Source organism: Natrix helvetica (assembly GCF_964273705.1).
Source record: "Natrix helvetica genome assembly, chromosome: 5".
Lineage (NCBI taxonomy): Eukaryota > Metazoa > Chordata > Lepidosauria > Squamata > Natricidae > Natrix > Natrix helvetica.
In genome coordinates, this window is record NC_138551.1 from 79,090,938 (window position 1) to 79,116,516 (window position 25,579).

The 25,579-nt window shown below is 44.5% G+C and overlaps 1 protein-coding gene across 1 annotated transcript in view; it reads right to left on the bottom strand.

The window, feature by feature from the left end:
* LOC309392657 (uncharacterized protein) overlaps positions 1-18,843 on the bottom strand; it is a 46,442-nt gene extending 27,599 nt beyond the window's left edge. Inside the window, exons 1-9 of the mRNA XM_081954087.1 lie at positions 18,730-18,843; positions 17,555-17,672; positions 16,926-17,124; positions 15,365-15,474; positions 14,710-14,849; positions 13,329-13,475; positions 5,468-5,539; positions 3,733-3,798; positions 1,829-2,058 (exon numbers count right to left, since the gene is read on the bottom strand). Of these exons, the coding sequence (XP_081810213.1) occupies positions 1,829-2,058; positions 3,733-3,798; positions 5,468-5,539; positions 13,329-13,475; positions 14,710-14,849; positions 15,365-15,474; positions 16,926-17,124; positions 17,555-17,672; positions 18,730-18,834 (1,187 nt within the window). The 5' untranslated portion in view covers positions 18,835-18,843. The remainder of the gene's footprint in view (positions 1-1,828; positions 2,059-3,732; positions 3,799-5,467; positions 5,540-13,328; positions 13,476-14,709; positions 14,850-15,364; positions 15,475-16,925; positions 17,125-17,554; positions 17,673-18,729) is intronic.
* Positions 18,844-25,579: the final 6,736 nt, after the last annotated feature.

The following is a 25,579-nucleotide window of genomic DNA, read 5'->3' on the forward strand; positions in this document are numbered from 1 at the left end:
GCCACAGCAGAGGGATGAAAGAGCCACCTGTGGCTCCAGAGCCGCAGGTTGCTAACCCCTGTTATACACTATACAAAATAATACTAGGCAACCAGTCTTCAGAACCGTGACTTTAAAGTGAAGATTGTGATAAGATGGGCTGAATTTAATGTCATGGATTCTTTGTTTCAGAACACACTCTACTATTAACACATTATAACAGAACAATTACCACTTGAAGAAAAGGTTATTTTCCAATAATTATTTGGGTGATAAGAGAGGAAGTATGAGAATATGGAATTTGACAAAGTCTGAAGATCTAATGGAACTATTTTAAAAACAGGAAGAGGAATATAGGAGTCCCACTTTCTATATGACAAAACCCCATGGCATTATGCTAGAAATAGATTTGACAAACAACAAAGGCACATGCTTTTGTGTGTAACCCTGCTTCCTATTGTTTAATAATAGCACTAAATGTTTTTTTAAAAAATAACTGAGAGGGGGAAGGGAGAGGGGAAAGTAGATAACCCAGTTATAGTCAAAACAAAACGTTTTTCCTGTGGGAACCAAGGTCATTGAAACAGGTGGCTGCTGAAAGAGAAGAGGAGCCTGCCTTCCATCTTCATTGGACAATGTGACTAGTGACACCTGTGAGGGGGGAGTTTTACTCTTTTAATTAGGTGAAAACAGAGGGAACTGTCAGAGTTGGTTTTCACCACCTGTGCCAAAGTGATGCATCTAATAAACATGTCCTTTGAGGAATCTTCCTGCCTCGGAGTTATGCTTCCAATGGGCGCATTACTTGAAACGCTGACAGATTGCTTCACTCTCTTTGCAGAACAATGTGTCTTGATGGGATCTCTATAGTCATCTATTTGAATTAATTAATTAAATGTAATCAGGTTGTCCACTCTAAAACAATTCTAGGTGATGTGTAGTTAAAAATACTGGTAGTCCTTGACTTACAATCACTTATTTAGGGACCAAAATTACAATGGCACTGAAAAAGTAACTTATGGCTGTTTTCCCCATGATTGTTGCAGCATCCCCAGGGTCACATGATCAAAATTTAGATGTTTGGCAATTGGTTTATGGTTGTGACTTGGGTCATCTTTTGTGACCTTATGACCATCAAAGTTAACGGGGAAGCCAGATTCACTTAACAAGCATGTTACCAACTTAACAACTGCAGCTATTCACTTAACAAATGTGGCAAGTAAGATCGTAAAATGGAAGAAAACTAATTTAGCAACTGTTTTGTTCAGCAACAAAAATTTAGGGCTCAATTGTGATCATACACTATATTGCTAAAAGTATTTGCTCACAACTTTTGGCAATATAGTGTAACCTGTACTGATAAAATAGAGATGGAAATACAAACAGGAAACATCAGCTATCCAGAAATAATAAACATTCTGACCAAAAGAAATACATGTCCAGTGTGCAAGATTCTTTTAATCCCGGTCATATTCATGGTGAATGAGTGGTGCGGTGACCTAGAGGTAAAGCTCTCGTCTTAAAATCAGGAGGCGGTGAGTTCGATCCTTGGAAGAGGCAAACATTTCTCTCTCTGGGCAAAATGAGAATATATCTGCTGAACAAAACTCTGCATTGGTGACAGGAAGGGCATCTGGCCAGTAACACTTAGCTCCATTCAGTTGCCCAGACTCTACCCCACAAGGGATTATGGGGTCGTTAAAAGAGGATGATGTTCATGGTTGAATAAATCTGGGGAAGGGGAGTGAGGAAAAAAGGCAATTGCGGTGACAGAGAATGCACCTTTTTTTAATCATCCAAATCTGTATTGCAGATGCATATGCAAATATACAGCAAACTATTGATTTACACAGACTTCTCCATCAATTGAATTATTTTGAAGAACATGCGTTGGGGAGCATTGAGTCCCCAGATTAAATCCCAATGGTTCCAGTCTGACCATGAGCGATGGTAAACCAGGTTAACAATACCAGGGAGTAAGAGCTCTATATCTTTTGGGTGTGCAATGGAGTCTTGTTCCCCAAACCACACTGCAGTTGGCACTGGCATGTCTTCGATTTGATATGAAGGAGGAACACTCTAGAAAGGAAAACAATGGAATCACAATATTGATAATTGTAATGCAATGTTGAAACTGAGTCACAATCACAGGCTTCTGGAATGAGTTAAATTTTTCATATGGATCGGATGTTAATCATCATTTAAATGGTAGGATGGGGATGAGAGGAGAGGAGAGAAAGAAGATGAGATGAAAAGGTTATTTTCCTTTACACTTTCATTGCCATTTTCATTGTTTGCCATTGCTATCTTTCATGCCCAATGGAGGAATTCATATAGCGGTGTAATCCTCTGAAATATGCTATCGGTTTGGTGAGTCCGCTACCAAGTGCGTGCAGGTAGGTAGAACAGGGGGGGAGGGAATCTGCTGTGCCACGCGATTTAGATTACCTAGAAAGCAGGAAATCCAACTATTCTAGTTTATATAAATTGCGTGTAACAGCTGATTGTCGCTCAGCTGACGATTGGAAATACCGGTTTGCCTGAACCATTAGCAGTTTTTACTACTGGTCTGGACAAACTAATCTGAACTAGTAGTATTTTACCCCTGAATTCATAGTATGTCCTTCTTTTAAAAAAAACTATGATAGTATCACAGCTGGTTAAATACATTCATGGCTGTATGTGTGCATTCCTTTTAATAGAGGAATAGCAATAATAGGAATGGACACAGTGGAAATATTTCCTAAGAATGAAAACATAAATCAAAATCATAATCTGTTGTGGTCCAGCAGTGGCCGGCTGAGCTGATGGTGGACTCTGACAACTCAGACCATTATGGGACTGCTCTGGAGGATGAGGAAGACTGGAGGGTATTTGGAGTCAGAGCAGGAACTAGAGAAGCCTGTTGGCCACCAGGTGGCAGCTGAGTCAGGGAGCAGTGAGGAGGAACTGAAGGAGGTTGATAGGAGACAGGAACAGCTGTGGAGAAGATGTCATAGAAGGAAGTAGAGACACCTGGTTAAGAGTGTGGCACCTCCCAAAGAGTTTATAAATAGAGCAACAGAGAGGAATCTTTGCAGGAAACAACAGTCCATATTCGAGCCATTGCGAAAACCTTCTGTAAGTTATATCTTGTGTTCGTGAAGATAACTTTCTAGGCTCCCAGCCAAGGGGGGGGGCTGTACCTATGTAATTAGTCTAAACTATATCCATGGTATTGGTATATGAGTTTTTAATTAATATAGTTGCGGTTTATTATAATACAGATTCTTAACATAATATTCTCATTATTTTATATTTATTTTCCAAAAGCTTTCTGTCAGACCTGCAGTCATATTCCTTTTAGGATCTTTGGCCTGCCACACTCTCTATTATTTTACTATGCTGTTTCACTAGTGGGACAATTGGGAAGGGGAATAATAAGGAGTAGAACGTGTTGTTGTCAAAATAAAACATTCCTTTCTAGAAGCCCAAGTTCATTCTTTGTCTCTGCACCTCTGCACCTGACCGGAAGTGCTTGGGTGGAGATTCCAGCCTGACAAAGGATGATTGGATCATGTGATGGACTTGTGGGTGTGGGGCAAGATCATGAACTTTCAACTGGGTGGAAGCCCCAGGAAGTTTTCAGATTCAGGTTTTCCACAGATGTGCCAACATGTCTCTCTTAATAAATTGGAAGTTTGAGGAACGTTCTGCCTTGGACTCTGATTTAATTTTGGATGATATTTGGAACACTGACACTTTCCCTCTTACCTGTTTATATATCACCTGATTTTTTTCTTCATAATCAAAACAGCGGAACAATCCCGTATTCAGCATCTATCAAAAGCATCAGAGAAAGCATTAGATAATATATACAGTATATCCCAGTGGTGAAATCTATTTTTTTTTTGCCACCGGTTCTTTGGGCATGGCTTGGTGGTGGGGGTCATGTGACCATGTGGGCATGGCCAACCTTTTTCCACTTTCTAAAGCATTTTTTACTACTGGTTTCAGCAAATAGGTAGTTAAAATGCTTTAGAAAGTGGGGGGAGGGAGATTTCATGACAATCAGCTGTGCCATTCGATCATCGGAACTTTTTTGGGTCACTTTTTACAGCATTGTTTACTACTTATTCGCTGGAACCGGTAGTAAAAAAAATGCTTTAAAAAGTGGCAGAAAAAGTTTCCAATGATCAAGCAGCACAGCGGAGTATCCTTTCCCCCCACTTTTTAAAGCTGTTTTTTTACTACTGGTTTGGGCAAACCGCAACATTTTTTGCCACCGGTACTAGCGAACTGGTCAGAACTGGTAACATTTCACCCCTGGTATATTCCCATTTTTGTGATTATAATCACAGCAAGTCCAAAGAGCCAGAACTAAACCTGTAAAAGGAAGAAATAGAAACAAATACGATAATATATATTGTAACATTGGGACTGGGATCAAAAGAACTGCTATTTCTCATTTGTGATCGGAGAAACTTCAAAGGAAAAGGGAAACGTGTTTCATCTAAAACAATAAAATTTCAATAAAATGTTTATTGAAATCTAGAGAAGCTGTTGAGCACTTGGAAGGGGGGAAAAAGATTTCTTCTTTTGAAAAAGAACTCTCAGTTTCGCCTTGGTAAGCAGAGCTACATTTTAAATGCTTCAAGTTGAAGAACTGTAGAAAGTTAGCACCTACCCCTATCCTAGAAGAATGAAATACTTTGAGAAATATGAAAAAAGGCAGAATATTATATTTCCCTGGATGAGAAATTGGAAAACATGTTTTTAAGAGGGAGAAAGCAGCTCCCACTTTTCTTAATAGCCCTCAGCAGATGTCAGCACTTAAGAGAAATAAGCTTGGAATAAACCAAGTATCTAGGTCACTCTATTCATATGCAAAAAGATTCTGCAGCAAGGTCTGAACAAAGGCAGGATTAGCCCTCAACCACAATAAGAATTGCTTAACATCCTTTCAAACACAAACACCTTCATGGCATCATCTCAGTTGCACCATCCCCAGCAAACTTCAACCAAACTTAGCTCAGACAAACATAACTTCTACATGGCCCCATGGGAGTCTGGCAACAGCCAATAGAATACATGCTCTTGCACAGGAAAAGGAAGCTCAAGTTCACAGCCCAAGGGAAGGTATAAAAAACACACTCTCAATTTCATGTGGTCAGCTGCCCAGATATTTTAGGATGGATATTGGATATTTCTTCTAATAGAACACTTGTAGGGCAAATATAACATTTAAGTGAACAATGCAGACTTAATATTCCTTAATATGATAAACTTTCAAAGTCTGGTGCTCTTCTGGGACATTGGACCATAAATCTCATAAATCTCTGAATAATATTTGTAGACTAGCACATCCCGAAAATAAGAGGTTGGGCCAGGCAACCTAGAGTATTCTGAAAGATATTGCTATGAGCATCAGAGCAAATGACACATCTCAGGAGACCTTGATGGTTAAAATGGCATACAATTTAACCAAAACTTATTAAAGACATTGTACCTGTTTCCAGTGTAAGATGTTTTTAACTGATGTTGTATCTGGAAAGTGAGCTGCATATACATCCGTTCGGCTCTGTAGAGATTTGAAAAGACAGTAGATTTAAAAAAAAAAAGAAAACGGACAACTGGTGAAAAGAAACATTTACTTGCATTGCTCATTTTTGAAAGAAGATGTAGCATCCTACTTTTAACAGAGCAGAGTAATAGGTTTTGTCATCACCTGAGATAGGATTACCTTAGGTAATCCTTGTGTTATGAAGGCAGTTAGTATTGAGAAGTAATAATGCTTAGTAAGAGTGATACCATGTGACTGTGCCACAGAAACACAGAAGCTCACTTTAGAACTGAATAAGTCTCAGTCAAAGGTCTTCCTTGTCTTACAACCAACAATGAAACCCTTCCTGATTACCCATCAGTTTTGGTGTCCAAGGTAAGAAAGTGTATCAACCCCCATAATCTAGATAAGGTTCCAGATTAGGATTCACTTTACCTGGAATGCTAAAATCCTGGCTGAAAGTGTTTCAGCTTTGAAATTAATCACATTTATTTGTGGCTTTTCAAGGGCCAGAAATCATCCAAATGTTATTGCACAGGAATAAATAAAGAATACAGCCTTCTAGAATTTTAGCCACTGTTTTCATTGACCAGAAAGATTTCATTTAGAACTCTGCTAAAAGACTTTGTTAGGCGCATCATGAACTTTTTTTCATGATTGTCTCATAAAATGTTTCCTGGATGAATGCATGACTAGGGAAATATTTATAAAATGCACAGTGCAATCCAATATCATGTTTCCAATCCAATGGATAGTATCCTTATTTGGCTTATCATTCAGAAAGGACTTCATTATTGGGTATTGCTATTTTATCTTTATGATTCATGGGGTTAAATCACTATCAAGAATATGTAACTAGGGCAGTGTGGGAGGAAGGATTTCAATTGTTATCATATCCTTGATCTATAATGTCTCCATGATTCCTTCTCCAGTAAAATCAGGAAAAAAAAACAGAAAAACAATTGTTATTCACTATTATTTTTCCAAAGATTTGAGCACCTGATGGCAAACCTATGGCATGTGTCCCGAAGGTGGCACACAGAGCCCTCTCTGTAGGCACGTGCTTTTGATTTCTGGTGCGCCAGCCAGCTGACCTTCATGGGCGCTGCAGCACCAGAAAACAGCCGAAAAACAGCCCATTTTCAGGCCATTTTGGGGGCAGTTTTCAGCCTGCAAAACGGCCTGAAAATGCCCCCCTCCATGACCCAAAAAACAGGAATGCTCTGGCACCAGGGGTGGATTCCTGCCAGTTTTAACCTCTTCTATAGAAGAGGTTCTACAAATCTACAGTGCCGTTTAGAACCGGTTCCAGCTCCCTCCTGCCGCCTGTCTGCACATCATCAAGATGAAGAGCGAGGGGAGGAATTCTGGGAGTTGAAGTCCACAAGTCTTAAAGCTGTCAAGTTTGAACACCCACAGGTTTTTTTTTCTAAAGGATTAGGGCTGCAAGAGTCTTGTAACTTGACAGCTTTAAGACTTGTGTGTTTCAAATGCCAGAGTTTCTGAGCCAACATTTTGGTTGCTAAGCAAGAGCGTTGTTAAGTGAGTTTCACCACATTTTACAAGTTGGTCACACCCACCCAGTCACATAACTGCTAAGCCACTCCCACTCGGTCACATGGCTGGCCAGCCACTCCCACCCGGTCACATGGCTGGCAAGCCACTCCCACAAAGTAGGCCACACCTACAGAAGAGATCCTAAACATATTTGAAACCCACCACTGTTTGGCACACACACGCACATCAGAGGTGGGTTGCTCCTGGTTTGGCCTGGTTCAGACGAACCGGTAGTGGTGGCAGTGGGAGGCTCCGTCCACCCGCCCAGATGCTTCTGTACATGCGGAGATGTTCGCCACCGCATGAGCTCTCTCTTCCCCAACTCCAGTCCATACTATGCTGTGGGACCTTCTGATGTCCAAGCTCAAAACTCATTACGAGCCGGCTCCCTCTCGTTTTGCATGGCGCCAATTTTTCCGCCGCTGCATCCAAGCTGAAGGCCAGTCCATCAGCCACTATGTGGCTGCACTAAGAGCGGCTGCCATCTCTTGTGAATTCTCTGACCTCGACAAGGCTCTACTCGAACAATTTATTTACGGCCTCAGGGACGTTCATCTCCATCACCTCATCCTGTCCCGCTCAGAGCTGACCCTTAAAATTGCTGTGGACGAAGCCCGCGCATCAGAAATGGCAGACCAGTCCACGCCTGACTGCCGCAGATTCTCTCAACCTGCGCCCCTGGGGGGTCCCAACATCTTCAGTCCATCACCAGCATGCCTCTAACTCCTTCCAGTCTGAATTGGACCTAGCCATTGACCGTCTCCAAACCTTGTCTCACAAGGACAGCCGTGCCTGCCTCAGCTGTGGGGGTCACCACTTATGCTCCACCTGACGCTTCCACTCCGCTGTTTGCTGCAAGTGCGGCAAAAAGGGACATTTAGCCTCCATCTGCCACTCTAACGCCACTGACCCTCAAACTTCAACCCAGCCTCCTGCCTACCGGCAGCCTGCTCCTCCTCCACCTTCTCGTCGGCTAAACTCTCTGTCTCTAGGGGACATCGATGAATCCTGCCCTGAATGAGTCGTCGATTCTGCGTCTTCCTCTATGGGAGGTCGTGGTAAGCTACACCTCTCCATCCTCATCGAAGGACGTCCCTGTTCGATGGAACCCGACACCGGATCAGCCCGTTCCATCATGTCCTGGGACTCCTTGTCTGCTGCCCTGCCCCACTACCGCCTTCATCAGCTGGCTCCAGCCAACTGCTGCCTAAGGGATTACCAGGGCAACCCTATTCCTTTGCTGGGTTGCGCCAATCTAAATGTTACTTATGGCTCCTTCCGCAGCCGCCTGCCCCTTCTCATTGTGCGCAACCCCCTGGCTTCATTGCTGGGCCTTGACTGGTTCCAGGCTCTGGGTCTTTCTATCTCCGGCATTCACTCCACCCACCTCTCTACCTCCCCTGGGGATGGGCTCTCCTCTCTCCTTTCTGAGTTCCTGGATGTTTTCTCCCCCTCTTTGGGATGCTACACAGGGACACCCATCGCCCTCAACCTGGATCCAAATGTCGCCCCCATTCGCCTCAAGGCTAGACGGCTGCCCTTCGCCTTAAAGGAAAAGGTGGACGCGGAACTCGATAAGCTTCTCACTCAGGGAGTTCTGCAGCCGGTTGATTTTCCCCTTGGGAGACCCCGATCATCGTTCCTTTGAAGTCCGATGGATCCATTAGGATCTGCGCAGAGTTTAAAATGATGGTAAATAAGGCCCTGCAAGCCCACCCTTACCCGGTGCCCGTAGTCCAACATGTCCTACACACCCTGGGCCAAGGTAAGATCTTTGCCAAATTAGACCTCGCGCAAGCTTACCAACAACTCCCTGTTGACAACGCCTCCATGCTTGCGCAAACTATTGTTACGTACCGCGGGGCTTTTAAATGCCGCAGGTTACAATTTGGCATCAGTGTGGCCCCAGGGATTTTCCAGAGCCTGATGGAGCGTTTGCTCCATGGCATTCCTGGGGTCACTCCTTATTTTGACGATGTCCTGATCGCCGCCCAGGACCGATCAGGACTCGTCAAAACCCTCCGTGCTGTCCTGCAGCGTTTCCGCTCAGCTGGCCTCCATTTAAAGCCCTCTAAATGCCAGCTGGGGGTTCCTGCCCGTGGATTTCCTCAGCTTCCTCATTGATTGACATGGCGTCCATCCTTCCCCCTCTAAGGTGGATGCCATTCTCTCTGCTCCTACCCCAACCAATAAAGTCGAGTTGCAGGCCTTCCTGGGCCTCCTCAACTTTTACTCGTCCTTCATCCCACACAAGGCCTCCCTGGCGGAGCCTCTCCATAGGTTGTTGGACAGCTCCGCCACTTGGGCCAGGACTAGCCGCGAAGCGCATGTGCTCGTGGCTGTCAAGCATGCCTTGACAGTTCCCCCTGTCTTGGCTCAGTACAATGAAAACCTTCCTTTGCTCCTCGCGTGTGATGCCTCCCCCTTCGGCGTCAGGGCTGATCTTAGCCACACTTACCCTGATGGCACGGAGGCCCCAATTGCCTTTTACTCCCGCACCTTATCTAAGCCGGAGCGTAATTACAGCCAGCTGGATAAGGAGGCGCTTGCCGCCATTGCGGGGGTAAAATGCTTCCACCATTACCTATACAGCTGCCTTTTCTCCCTTCTCACGGACCACAAGCCCCTCTTGGGGATCCTGGAGGGAGACCGCCCCACCCTGCCCATCCTTTCGCCACGCATGTCCAGGTGGGCAGAATTCCTGTCAGCCTACACTTACTACCTTGTCCATAAGCCAGGGTGCCATATGAACCACGCGGACGCCTTAAGCCGCTGCCCATTGCCCCTTCCTATTTCTTTTTTTAATATATATTTTTATTATTTTTACATTTAAAAACAATGCAATACCGCGGAGTCAGAGTGACCATACATTCACATTATATACAGCTAATTTCAACCATTAACAGTTAAACTACTTGATACATTGTCTATCCTTTTGTCCAATCACAATATATACATTTGTTCCAGTCTTGTCATCTTGTCTTATACCAATCATAAAATCTATTCCATACCTCAAAATATTCTGATTCCCCTTTATTTTTAAGTTCAAGAGTGAGCCTATCTGCTTCTGCACAGGCTAACACTTTTCTGATTATATCTAGCTCTGATGGTGTATTTTCTTTTTTCCAATACTGTGCATAGGTTATGCGTGCTGCAGTTAGTATATGTATAATTAAATAAAGTGTATCTTTCTTAAACCCCTCTGATATTATGCCTAGGAAAAAAGTTTCTGCTTTAAACATAATTTGTTCTCCCACCATTTGTTCTAACCACGATTGAATCATTTTCCAATATTTTTTTGCTTCATTGCACGTCCACCACATATGATAGAAAGTGCCTGGTGTTCTTTTACACTTCCAACAGTTTGGGGCCAGATTTTTGAACATTTTGGAAAGCCGTGCTGGAGGGAGATGCCATCTGTAGAACATCTTATAAAGATTTTCTTTATATACCGTATAAAGTTAGTTTCTGATTAAGTACCCAAAGTTTTTCCCACTTAGCCAATTCCACATTGTAACCGAAATTTTTCGCCCAGGCGACCATGGTTTCTTTGATATGTTCCTCTTCTAGCTTATATTCCAACAAGAATCTATACAGCACTTTGATCAGTCTATTTTCTGACTGTATCAAAAGTTTATCTAATATTGTGTAGTCTTTGGCAATACCTTCGTTCTTCCTATCCTGTGCATATCTTGATTGTATCTGTAAATAAGACCACCATTCTACTTGTACTCCTAATGATGTCAATTCTGATCTAGTTTTGAGCTCCCCCTGTCTGTTCAATAATTCTTTATATGTGATGATATTTTCCATATTGATTAAATTTGGGTAGCCAAATAGGTATTTTGGTATAGTGGTCATGTTTAATTTTGTTCCATATTAGTAACAGAGATTGTCTGATGTAATGTCTACTAAAATATTTGTGTGCAGATCCTTTTTCATACCAGAGAAAGGCATGCCAGCCTGCTTGGAGGTCATGGCCTTCCAATTTGAGTAATCTTTTATTTCTCAGCATTATCCATTCCCTTAGCCATGTTAGTATGGCCACAGTATAATAGAGTTCCCAATCTGGTACGCCAAATCCTCCTTTTTCCTTAGTGTCTTCCTATTTATGACCCGGCTCCCACCGAATCTATTTGCCTCCTTGAGGACCTCCACCTGCCCATGTCCGCTTCAGACATTGTGCTGTCCTCCCGCTCTGATCCTACGATATCTCAGTCCTAAACTATGTCCGCAGAGGCTGGCCCCCTTCCTCAGGGGAGCCTCGTTTCCTTCCCTTCTACCGCCGCCACACAGAACTCTCCGCCCTACAGGGCTGCCTTCTGTGGGGCCACTGGGTGGTTATCCCTGACTCCTTGCGCCAGGCAGTGCTCACCCGCCTCCATGAAGGGCACCCTGGCATTGTCCGCATGAAGAGCCTGGGCTGTAGTTATGTTTGGTGGCCCTCCATGGATGCTGACATCACTGCCTGGGTGCAGCGCTGCATGCCCTGCCAGCAAGTCTGTGCGGTGCCTCCCGCCTCCCCTTCCCGTGATTGGGAACAGCCCAGGGCCCCATGGAGTCGCCTCCATATTGACTTCATGGGTCCTCTGGCTGGCACCTCCTTCCTCCTTGTCATTGATGCCTGGTCCAAATGGGTGGAGCTCTTCCCCATGCCCACCACCACCTCTAAGACTATGTCATAGTCTCGGACAATGGCCCCCAGTTTACCTCCCAGGAGTTCCAACAGTTCCTTATGGGGCTGGGCATCCGCCACGCCCCTGTTGCCCCGTTCCACCCTGAGGGCAATGGTCTGGCAGAACATGCTGTGTGTTCTGCCAAGGAGTCACTCGCCCGCATGGCCTCCCTTCCCTTGCATACCAGGGTTGCCACCTACCTCCGCTCCCAGCACACCACTCCTTGCCCGGTCACGGGCAAAAGTCCTTCTGAACTTCTCCTGGGCAGGAAACTCCGTACCACCCTTGACCATCTGCACCCTCTCTATTCCTCTTCCTCCCTTCCTTTTTCTCCACCCCCTAGGACTTTTCTTGTGGGGGAGGGGGTTTTCACGAGAAACTTCATGGGTGACCCAAAGTGGGTACCCGGGAGCATTGCTGAGATAACGGGGCCCTGTTCCTACAGGGTCCTCCTCAGCGATGGACGACATTGGCGGCGGCATGTAGATCAGCTGCGGCGGCGAGACAACGAAGGGTCTCAGACAGGCCACATGCTCCGAGTAGACCAGGCCCTACCAACGCCACCTGCCGGCCCAACCAGTCAAACAATGCTAGCTCTGAGTCCGCGCCTTCCGCCTCGTTCTCGTCGGAAAACTTACCTTCAAACATTGGGGCATTGCTCGGGGAGGGGCCTATGGAACCGCTCCACCCGCACGACAGCCAGGACACTCCTTCCTCACTGACGAGGGCCACTCCCTCACTAAGAAGATCTCTGCGCCTGCGCAGGAGTCCCGGATATCTCTGAGACTACGTCTGCGCAGACCAGGGGAAAGGGGTGTTATGTACCGAGGGCGTCCACCAGCAGGTGGCGCTGTCTCAGTCGGCCCTGATTGGCCCAGCCGCGCCTGCCATTTGGCGGGAGAATTACTGTTTCCCTATTGGTTCCCCGTCTGACTGCTATCCATATAAATAGCTGTCAGCCAGGGCTGTTGCTGTTCTGTTCTGACAGGAGTTGTTATACAATAAATAGTTAATGGTTCAGCAGCCTCCTCATATTATTGCCTCAGAACTTAAAACCTTCTTCTTTTGCCCTCAATTTTTCCCAGCATTAGGTTCTTCTCCGGTGAGTCTTTGCTCCTCATTAGCTGGTCAAAGTATTTCAGTTTCATCTTCAGGATCTGGCCTTTTAAAGAGCAGCCAGGGTTGATCTCTTCTAGGACTGACCAGTTTGATCACCTTGCAGTCCAAGGGACTCGCAGGAGTCTTTTCCAGCACCATAGTTCAAAGGCCTCAATCCTTTGGTGCACAGCCTTTCTTATATTCTATAGGACAGCTTTATTGACAGAATGAAATCTATGAACCATCCGATTAATGTGAATACACATCAATCGATGGATGGGTTTCTCTGTGGGGCCTACAGAAATTATATATGTTGCCTTTTTCCTAAAATGTTCTCATTCTCAGAAAAATCTTTTCCCTCCCAAATTAATGCTTCCATCCTTTGAGAGCATTGATGATGAAACCCTTGTAAAATTTAGAGAACCACAATCAATAAAATATTCAGAGAAATATATTTTATAAGAAAACTTAGTTACCATGTTTAGATTTGTTGCATTGAAAGTGTTCGGGAAAAAAATGAGCATTGGACATATTGTATGCATAAATTTAATTGTGCATAATTTCTTTATCAAGTTTTTCAAAGTCTTCCGGTAAGCCATAAATACTTTGTCACCCGATATTTGCTGTAAAAATAAGAAATAGATTAACTGATGATGTTAACTGATTAACCGATGATGATGATGATGATAATGATATTTAAGGCATTCTAAGTTCATCTGGCTCCTACTGAATTTTGAGCCAGCAACATTTGACTTACGCAAAAATTACATTGATTACATATTGCAACAATTCTGCTATTGCAACATGTAATTGCAAATAAGAACTAGGTCAATGTAGCAGTTAAAGATCTTGGACTGGGAGTAGCAGACTTGAATTTTAACCCTTCATGAAGCATGGAGGCCAGCTTTTTCTCAACCAGAGACTCAAAAGTTGAAACCATCTGGAAGAAGGAACATTTCCAACCCTTCCTTCCTTCCTTCCTTCCTTCCTTCCTTCCTTCCTTCCTTCCTTCCTTCCTTCCTTCCTTCCTTCCTTCCTTCCTTATTCCTGTAGAACTCAGGGCTCTTTCAGATTTTGCCCATATCCCCCAAAAGTGCCAGACTCCATCCTCTTGAGGATTGAAACTGCTCAGATAACAGAATAACAGAGTGGGAAGGGACCTTGGAGGACTTCTAGTCCCAACACTTTGAACAAACAGAACACCCTATAACAGTGATGGCAAACCTTTTTGGCTCATGTGCCAAAAGCACATGAGGGAGCGCAAGGGGGGTCATGCGTGGCGTGCCACACCCATAATGCAATGTGTACGACCCCAGCACGCATGCAAGCATGACCAGCACTCCCCACCCTTTTTAGCATGCTTTTTTGGTCCTCCCCAGGCTCCAGAGGCTTAATAGGAGCCTGGGGAGGGTGAAGTGACTTCTGATTTGTCCATAGGGCTGGTTTTAGTCCTCTGGAGCCTTCAGGTAAGCCTCCTGAAGATCCTTGAAGGCTCCAGAGGACTAAAACCGGTCCTATGAGCAAACCGGAAGTCGTCTGTCCGTCTGTCCCCCAGAGGCCCTCCAGAGCCTTCAGGTGCTTCCCTGAAGCCTCTGGAGCCCAAAAAACTGGCCCTACGGGCAAGCCAGAAGTTTGAGAACAGACTTCTGGTTTGCTCGTGGGCCAGTTTTAATCCTCCAAAGCCTTCAGGGACCTTCAGGAGGCTTCCCTGAAGGCTCTGGAGGATGAAAAATGGCCCTACAGACAAACCAGAAGTGACTTCCGGTTTGCTTGTAGGGTCGTTTTTTTGCCCTCCAGAATCAGTAAATCAACCATTTATCTTTTTTTTTAAAAAAAGAATGATCAATGAATTAATACCTTTATTGAACGTGGAGGAACTTGGGACAACAATCTCAATAGAGTATTTGAGATATGCTTAACATGGACCACAGGAGCTAAGGCAAAAAACATTTTGACTTTTTGAGACAGCTCTGGCATGGCTGAAAACGCTATGAAGCCTAAGAGGAAAAAAAAATAAGGAAAAAAGTAGTTATTTAGAGCAGGGGTGTCAAACTCGATTTCACTGAGGGTTACATCAGGGTTGTGTTTGACCTCTGGGGCCTGGGGTGGGCATGGCCAGCTCAATGTCACTCATGTTGGGGGCACCTGTGGTGGCGTGAATGCTCTGACAATGATTACGGGCTCCCGAGCTCCGTTTTCAGCTTCCAGAGCCTCCTGCAACCCTCTGCCAGAGAAAATGGAGCTTCGAGAGAGAGAGAGAGCAAAACTGGATTTTCCCCCCATGCTATTTTTAAATGTTACCAGATAAGCTTGTAGATGTAGCCTCTGCTTCTTGTGATAATATGCAAGAACTTTTACATTAGCACCACGAGGGAGGGAGGGAGGGAGGGAGGGAGGGAGGGAGGGAGGGAGGGAGAGAGAGAGAGAGAGAGAGAGAGAGAGATCGGCATCTGCCAGCAGAGAAAAGGGGAATAAAAGAGAGAAAGAGAAAAGGTTTTTCATTTTATCATACCAATAGTAGCGCCTTGAGAATGACCAATGTAGTATAATTGTTTCTGTTTGGTTTTCTTCAAAATAAAATGTATTGTTGCTGGAAGATCATACATGGCCATTTCATGGAAACTGAAATGAAATATTAAAAACTAATTGTTAATAAATAAGTACAGAAATTTCACTTTCGCATTTTCAAACATTTCAGTAAAAGCTGCTCTCTAACCCAACATCTCCAAGCCAGTCCAGGAGGAAACCATAACTGATAGTGTCAAAAGCCACTGAGAGATTATGGAGCACAATCCTAACCCAACTCTTTCTCAGATTATCAACAAGCGTGACAAATGCTCTCTGTTAGTGAGTTACAGGATCACACTTCCTTCAGACAATCATACAACATTTTGCCTTAAGACCTCAACTGGAGCTGGTCAATCAGAGTCCAACCTACAGTTATCTATCATATAGCAAGACTATTTCTTGCAGTGGACCTAGAGATGATCCTTCAGCCCTAGCAAAGACCAGGTCGCTCTAAATAGGGTCATTAGACAAGCTACAAGCAGATGCAAAAAAGGACAAAAAAGATGAGCATTTCACCGGCCTTATTGCCTTGATGCCTTGAACTTGCGTTCAATTGGATTCATGCTTTTTTGTCCCCAATAGCACTTCAGGAAACTTTGCACATACTTCATTTTCAGAAAGCAACGTACATAAGACGGTGGCGGAGTGGTTAGCGTGCAGTACTGCAGGCTGCTTCTGCTGATCGGCATCTGCCAGCAGTTTGGCAGATTGAATCTCACCCGGCTCAAGATGGACTCAGCCTGCCATCCTTCCGAGGTGGGTAAATGAGGACCCAGATTGTTGGAGGCCATATGCTAACCATAAACTGCTTAGAGAGAGGTGTAAAGCACTGCGAAGCGGTATATCAATCTATGTACTAATGCTATTCCAGGATCAGCACAGGGAGAAAGACCACATAGGAACAATCAGTGCTAAAGCCCCAGTCATGTGTCCAGCTGCAACCATGGATTCAGCAACAGCTCATCAGACCCTCCAGAAAAACCCTAAGCTCCCCCGGGAAGCCGTTTGGCTCTATCAGTCACATGGATAATCTTTGAGTTGGGGAGACAGTTTGAGTTAGTGGGTAAGGTACCAGGCTAGAAACAAAGGGATGGTGAATTTTATTCCTGCCTTAGGCATGAAAGCTGGCTGAGTGACTTTGATCCAGTCACTCTCTCTTAGTCCAGCTCAGGGCTCCCTAGACGTCACTACTGAGCTCAGAGCATTTTAGAACCGGGCCGCAGAAGTGGTGGGTAAGCGCACACATGTACTCCATTTGCACAAAGGGCAGGCGCGCATGCCCGCTGCTCACGTCAACAGAGTTTCTCATGCACACACACTTGCCTGCCATGAGAGCACAGAACCATTCTCTCCCCCGCCACCACCCGTCCGCAAAGCTGAAAGGTTTGGTGAACTCTGGCCCGACTCACCTCACAGGGGAAAAGGAGGACATGCTATTAACTAACTAGCATATTGTTAGTAGAGCTCAATAGGGGAATACTGTTTCAAACTATGACTCAAACTACCTGAAATTCCAGAATTCCTCTTGATCCACTGAGAGTGTCTGGTGCCCTTGAGACAAGGTTGTTCCTCTGCTGTTTCCCAGCCAAACATCGTAGCCTGCATCCGCAAGTATAAAACCAAGGCTGTTGTTGGCCATGTTCTCCACCCAGTGCCTGCCTTCTCCAAGTATGCCATGTTGCAAAAAGGCAACAGGCTTTCCATCTGTAAGATTTGTGGGTTATGTTTTTTTTTAAAAAAAGTAAAATGTTATCGCGTAGAATTTTCAAGCCATGACAACAAAACGTTTTAAACCAACCTTCCTAAACATTCATAATATTGTAGTATTTATAATTCATAACTTTATTCATTTTTGGTCACATATTATTGTATTCTAGACTACATTATACAGCCAAATATCCAAACTGCATGGATCTCTGAACATTGATTGCAAGAGAGGCTTATTTTCTAATATTACCCAGGAGGTACATACGATAATATGTTTTGGGATCCAGATGTTTCTGAAATCGAGTCCAGTTTAGCATGTTAAATCTTGAAAACGTACATTCATCCTTCTGCCTTGGCATGGCTATTAAACGTTTGATATCAGCTTAATATATTCAACATTCACTTTGACTTTTAAAAAAATGAATACCTATTACTGCAATGTTTTTTCTTCCCCCAGGAATTCTGTTTATTGTTAGATAATAACCATCCTCTGTCAAGACTTCATACTCTTCACTTGGGTACCCCTGGTAGGAAATCATCTGACTCTGATAGAGAGAAAAAACAATAAGATCTCTCTCCCTCTCTCCCTCTCTTCCCCCTCTCCCTCCACCCCTTCTCTCTCTCTCTCTCTCTCTCTCTCTCTCTCTCTCTCTCTCTCTCTCTCTCTCTCTCTCTCTCTCTCTCTCTCTCTCTCTCTCTCTCTCACACACACACACACACACACACACACACCACACATACAATGACAAAGAGATTGAAAAGGGCAGACTCTACCAAGAACAGACCTGGATTTCTATTTGCTGGGGAAGGAATTCTGCTGTTTTCTGTTAAAATTATGAATGGTGATAGTGATCCTTAACAATAAGTATGTAAATATGTGTGTAGATGTAGTGTTAATGATGATATAATTTTTCCTGTATCAGTAACCTTGATTGCGATGGACTAGTTAGCTAGGAATTCTGACCAGTGTGATATCAACATTACACAAAGACTTACCATGTTTTCCCCAAAACAAGACAGGGTATTATTTTCTTTTGACACCCCCCCCCCCCAAAAAAAATAAGCACTTGGCCTTATTTTCAGGGAGGTCTTATTATTTTTGAGGTGCAGGAGGTGGTAATCATGGGCATCTCATGATTGCTGCTGTGTTGCAATATTTTTGAGGGGGGTTTATTTTTGGAGGAGAGCTTATTTAATGCATGTGCTCAAAAGCCTGATTGGGCATTTTCTGGGGAAGTCTTATTTTTGGGGAAACCGGATAGTTCTTTGGAAAAGACTCAAATACTGGGAAAGCTGGAAAGAAAGGAAAGAAGAAGAAGATCAATAATAGGGTAGATAGACTCAATTACAATGGTAATGGATGCACCATTGGAAAACCTGAAGGACCAGTTAGTCCAGAAGGATCATGGAGAAAATGTGGCTGCTAAATATTAACATTGATTTGATGGCACACAATCAATCAATTGGTATCAATATATTTGGAGGTTGGAAAAGAATGGAGTTGATTTTGCCATAAGGGAAAGAACAAGTGGTCACGCTTAGGAGTATGGTTCAGACCCCCTCCTACTTAATTATTTATAAAATATAAATCATGTGACTTACGACGGTCATATAAGCTTCAGGATTCACATCAAATTTTTGCTCCCAAAATTCTTCATAGCCTGCCAATCCTCGCATTAGATATGCTAATACAATAAAACTCCACATTTTCTTTCTCTTTTTTCCCCCAGAGGATAAGAGAAACAGAAGAAACAAATCTTTAAAAAATCAATACAGTTGACAAAATACATGCATTCATTTAAATCCTGACTGTAATTTTGAAGACACTGAAGATTATGGATGGATGATCATCAGCCTTTCTATCAGGGCAGCAATGATAGCTATGAGCTGCCACAATTCCTATCTTTCCATTTAACACCAGCATTCTGAAAACACTTAGCAAGCTTAATCATCACCCTCACAATATTTTCTTAGCTGTCAAAACTACAGAAAGTTTTGCTGATAAATAACTATTGGCTAGCTGGTTTTCTCATAAAGTCTACCTACTCCAACAAAATGAATCCCATCAGAAAAGCCAAATCAAATTTTAAAGAAATAAATATATTACCACCCAAAATTGTACTGATGCATTATGAAGGAGGAAAAAAAATATTTCAAATAATATTTGGAACCTCCTTAGAATAATAACAGCAAATAAATACCTTCTTAGTTGACACTGGTTTAGTCTTTGCTACAGGTATCTCGTGCCACTTTTCACCACACTGTCATTTAAAACCACTGTAGCACCAAGGAATGCTGTGGGTGGTTTCTTCAGTTTGCTAGTTGGGGGTGGCAAAGATGCCGCACTTGAGAAGAGCTTTATTGGCAACACCCAGTTAATATTGGGTTTATACGGAAGAAGATAAATGGATGGAGGTGATGCACCTAAAGTAGTATTGTGATGTTCTCACATTTTATTTTGTAATGCACAAAGAGCAGATACCGTGCTTTTCACTGAAAGGTGAATAATTCTTATCCTGTTTTGATGTACATCTTGTTAATACATTGAAAATCTCATGCTTTAAGTCAACATGATTTCATTTTTGTAATTAATTCATGAATGCGCTACTCCTCTGGCTGCACAGGACACAACTTGTACAACCATTACAAAGATGTAATGGTTGTGGATATAATCCAATCAAAATATTTAAGAACTTAAGGGTTTGTGTTTCTTAACCTTTGTCAGACTTCTTCAGATAGAACTGAGTTGTGTTTACACAGAGGCCCTCGTGAGAATTTATCATTAGGTAACCTTGCTTGAAGCAAATCTTCTGGGGTGAGTTCCTGCTTCAATCTATCTCACTGATCTTTCATTTTTGATAAGTAATGTAGCCTTCTCAAATTGTTCTATTGTGGATTTTTGGTATTTGATTTCAGTCAAATCCCTATTAAAGCTTAAATCAGAGAAAAGTCCTATGTCAAAGGTCAAAATGACTTAGACCTGGAGAATAAGAGGTACAAAGTTTCCCATTGTTATTATGGGGGCCTTTATTAGACTTTTCACTATTTCTAATTAGTTTTCCTATCACCTCCTCCTCTTACATAGAACAACATTTCCACTAGGGAGGTTTAATGTCTTATCTTCAGGAATATTGGAGTGAAGATTCAGCAACATCCTACATTTGGAACAATTATGTCTATTGTCAGGCAAGACCATCAATGTAGTTTTGCAGATCTTGCTGTGTGGCACTGTTCTGTCCCATGATTCCAAAGCACTATCCCTCACTGCAGGGCCCTTCCCCTGGGTCTGACGCTCAGGGTGTGGCTTAGCTGGGAATTGTTCATGGAAGCCTGCACCAAAGCAGGTGCGTGCACAGAGGTTGCATCCTCCCAGGTAACATCCTCCAGCTCTCAGACTTTCCATTCCACCAGGTATTGGAACCATCCTTTCAGCCATTGGGAATCCCGAATCTTGGCAATGTTGTACTCAGCCAGCGCCTCATCGGCACGGGGTTCTGGCTGGGGATGATCGGGTTGGCGTTCAGGAACAAGAAGAGATTGATGAAAGACCGGACGGACTCGCATCGAACATGGCAAAGTCAGGTGATCGGCGACCGGATTGATGACTGCTTCAACAGGAAACAGGCCAAGGTAATGGTGGTCTAACTTCTTGACCGGCCGATTTGACAGAAGGTGTCTAGTGGACAGCCACACTCAATCAGCCACAGTCAATGCCGGCATCGCGTGCCGAAACTTGTCTGCGACTCTCTTATAGTCCTCCTTGGCTTTATTCAGATATCGCCGCACTACTTGATGGGCTGCCTGTAGTTCCGACAGGAAGTTCTCAGCTGCGGGGACCAGTGAGTTGATGGGTGTGAGGGGAAAGAACTGAGGATGATACCCCACATTGACCAAGAAGGGCATCATCTGCGTGGATGTGTGCTGTGAATTATTGAACGCAAACTTCGCTATTGCCAGATAGTCCTCCCAATCATTTTGCTGCTGGTTCACAAAACAGTGCAGGTACTGTTCCAAGATCCCGATCACTTTCTCTGTCCCTCCATCGGTTTCGGGATGGTGCGCTGAGGACAATCAGATCTTGACATCCAAGGCCATCATCAGCCCTTTCCAAAACTGGGCTGTGAATTGCATTCCTCTGTCCCTGTCAGGTAGGCTGTGCATCCTGAAAACATGTTGGATAAACATGCAGGCGGTGACATGGGCTATTGGTATTTTCCGACACGGAATAAAATGCGCCATCTTCGTCAGCATGTCTACCACCATGAACACCGTGGTAAATCCAGGAGACGGAGGCAAGTCTGTCAGGAAGTCCATAGAAATGCCCCCCCCTAGGGTCTCTCCAGGGTCAGCAATGGCTGAAGCAGCCCTGGAGGGGCTCCCGTCACTGACTTGGCCTGCCGACACCATACACAAGATGTGATGTAAGATTGTATGTCATGTCGCAATCAAGGCCACCAGAAGGTACGGGAGACCAGGTTCAAGGTCTTGAAGAGGCCAAAGTGCCCTGCTGCAGGGTTATCATGGCACTGGGATAGAATAAGTTCCCAAAGGGGCCCCGCTGGCACACAGAATCTGTCCTGGTACCGCAAAAGTTCATTGGTGAATGTCCATGGGGAGGCAGGCCTCAACTCTGCCTTCCGTTGTTCCACCCAATTGTCATGCCGCTGCGCTTCCTGTATCACAGGCTCGTGAACCATGTAGAAGGACTCTACAGGCAAAACTGTCCGGGGTAGAATCAGGTTTTTAGTACATGAATACTCGGGGTTCCTTGATAGGGCATCCGCTCTTTGGTTGTGCACACTGGGGATGTACGTCACGCGGAAATTGAACCGTGCAAAGAAAAGAGATCACTGGATCTGGCGCTGATTCAATTTCCGTGCGGTCTTCAGAAATTCCAAATTCCTATGGTCCGTCTGGACTTCAATCTGATGCCTGGCTCCCTCTAGATGATGACAGCAAGCCTCAAACGCCACCTTAATGGCCAGTAACTCCTTCTCCCAAATGATATAATTGCACTCGGAAGAATTGAGTTTCCACAAGTAATAAGCGCAAGGGAAAAGGGTACCACCGGAGGTGTGAGCCTGAAGTAACACAGCTCCCACCGCGATATTGGATGCATCCACCTCCACTACAAACTGATGGTGGGGGTCAGAATGCTTCAAAATGGGCTCTTTCATGAAGACCTGCTTCAAGGCCAGGAATGCTTGGTGCTCAGGGCCCCCCAGTGAAACGGAACAAACTGGTCCAAAAGGTCCCAGAAGATGTCATTCATAAAATGTTGGAAGACAGCAGGGGCATTGGTCAGCCCAAAAGGCATGACTGTGTACTCAAAATGCCCGTACCTGGTACCGAATGCCATCTTCCATTCATCCCTGGGTCAGATCCGGACCAGATTATAGGCTCCACGGAGATCCAATTTGGTGAACACCTTAGCTTCTTTGAGCCTCTCCAACAGGTCAGGAATAAGGGGCAGAGGATATCGATTGCGCACCGTGATAGAATTCAGTTTTCAGTAGTCACAACAGAGTCTCAAATCTCCGGTCTTCTTTTTGACGAACAAGACTGGGGCAGACAATGGTGAAGATGAGGGTCTGATAAAACCCAGAGCGAGGCTTTTGTCCAAAATGTCCTGCAATGTGGCCAACTCCGGGTCTGACATCAAATACAAACGACCCATAGGGAGCGGCACGTCCAGAATCAAATAAATGGGACAATCATATGGCCGGTGCGGTGGCAATTGGTCTGCTTCTTGTTCACTGAACACGTCTGCAAAATCTGCTATGTCAAAAGGCAAGGACACCCCGGGTGGACTCAGCAGCTGGCCTGCACAGATATGATGGGTGTGGTCCACACATTGCAAGAATAGAAAGGTGACAAGGTTCTGGGACCAGTAGATCTGTGGGCCATGTGTCCGAAGCCAAGCCAAGCCCAAGACCACGGGGAAATGCAGCTAGAACTGGATGGCTTCCTCATGAGCCCCTATGACCAGGCGCAAGGGTTGCGTGGCGGCCTTGATAAGCCCACACAGAAGCACCCAGCCATCAATGGTCTCCACAAGCATAGGAGGATCTACTGGACACAGAGGGACCGCATACTTGGTCGCAAATGCCTCATCCATGAAGTTCGTGGTAGCCCCTGAGTCAACGAGAGCATGCACCAGAATCCCCTACGGGCTACTGGATAGGACTATTCGGGATGCCAGTATTACGTGTTGGCAAGTCACTATCTTGGAAAATGGCTCTGAATTGGTGTGCGCCCGATCTAAGGTATTCCCTAGATCAGCCTTGGGGGCCTTTCCTGACACATTGTCCTGGGGCTGGGGAGCAGGTGCAGTAACTAACGCCCCTCGTCTCTTCTTGGGGCAAAAATCTGCCATGTGCCCAGGTTCCCCACAATAAAAACACAACCCCCCCAAGCGCCATCTGTCTTTCTCCGTTATTGACAAGCGGGGTTGTGCTGCACTCAATTCCATGGGCTCCTCCCATGGAGTTGGAGTCTCATGCATGGCTGGAACCACCCTGTTCTCCTGGGATGTGCTGCAAATTATCCGCCTCTGCAACCGAGCATCAATCCGGAAACACAGGTGGACCAACGCTTTGAAATTTGGAGGCCTATCCACATGCACCAACTCATCCTGCAATTCTTCTGACAACCCATCCTCAAATGTGTCCATGAGGGCTGCCTCATTCCAAGCCAAATCCTGACTTGGTAGCCTAAATTCACTGATATAGTCCTGCAAGGAACCCTGGCCCTGCTTCAGAGTCTTCAGACGTCGGGTAGCTGTCTCCGCCTTAATGGGGTCCTCATACATTAACCGGAGGTGGTCACAAAACCCCCTGAAGTCATCCAGCAAAAGGCTATCCTGGACCAGCAGTGGTGTCACCCAACGAGCTGCGGAGCCGGAGAGTAAGCTAATCATAAACCCCACCTTATCTCAGTCAATAGGAAAATCCTCTGCTCTCAAGCTGATAAATAGCTGGCAGTGTCCCAAGAAAACTGGAAACATGTCTTGGTTGCCATCAAATTTATCAGGCACTGCAACCGGGCATTCCCTCCGAGATGGGTGTAGAGCAGGGTGAGCTTGGAGCTGTGCCACCTGGGCAACCAACATAGTCACCTGTTGCAAAAGTTGCACGTTTTCGGCCCACAACTGCTCCATAGTAATGATTGTTACAGCTTTTGTTTATGGCAGGAGACAAACTGTTCTGTCCCGTTATTCCAAAGCATATGCAGACCCAGGCTTGGCTGTCTGCCATGACTAATTACATAGATAAAGCCACCCCTTGGCTGGGAGTCTAGAAAGTTCTCTTCATAAACACAAGATAACACTTACAGAAGGCTTTTTCAATGGCTTGAATATGGACCGTTGTCTCCTGCAAAGATTCCCCTCCCTTCGCTCCACTTATAAACTCTTTGGGAGTGGCCACACCCTTAACCAGCTATCCCCTACTTCCTTCTATGATGTCTTCTCCACAGCTGTTCCTGTCTCCTATCAATTCGATGTCTATGCACATCAGGGACAACCTCCTTCAGTTCCTCCTCACTGCTCCCTGACTCAGCTGCCACCTGGTGGCCAACAGGCTTCTCTAGTTCCTGCTCTGTCTCCAAACACCCTCCAGAGTCTTCCTCATCCTCCAGAGCAGTCCCATAATGGTCTGAGCTGTCAGTGTCCACCAACAACTCGGCCGGCCGCTGCTGGACCACAACAGGCACACTTAACGCACTTGATTAATATTTACCTTTTTTATTAAAGGAAGGTTGGCCCGAAATGGAAGTTGGGTTATTTCCCTCAGCAGAATGAATAACTGAATTGAAAGTTGCTAAACTCTGGGTTTATATCTATTCCATATTCTCAATTTGGCACTTTTAATATAGTGACTTTTAAAAGCTATATTAGCCTTAACTTCATTGTACCATAGAAAGACATGCCATCCAAACTTCAGGTCTTGCTCTTCTTGTTCTAAGATTCTTTTATTTCTCATCAGCAGGAACTACCCCTTTATCAAAACCAGGCAGCAGGATGAAAAACGCCCAATCCTCTTTGTTCCTTTGCATTTTAAGGGAATTTAAATTTAATTCTTGCTTTTTTCCTTCGTCATACAAACCTAGATATATCATTCATTACTACTTAAATGGAACAAGAGTTGTCAGAATAATTTGTTTGAAACATAAACATCATTTGAAGCAACACATTCATTTTTATCATGGAAAATCTATTCCCCCAAATGACAACTGTGTTTTCTCCCATCTTAGCATAACATTCTTAAATTCATAATTGTTCTGAAATAATGGACAATTTATATTAGTCATAGTAATACTGAAGTTTTTCTTCTTTTTTCTCAGCCTTAAAACCATTTTTCCATTGGTTTCATTTGCACTTCACAGAACAGGTATAGCTTTCCATAGTACGTACTTTAAACAATGTGTTGCATTTTTAACACACTAGTCAATA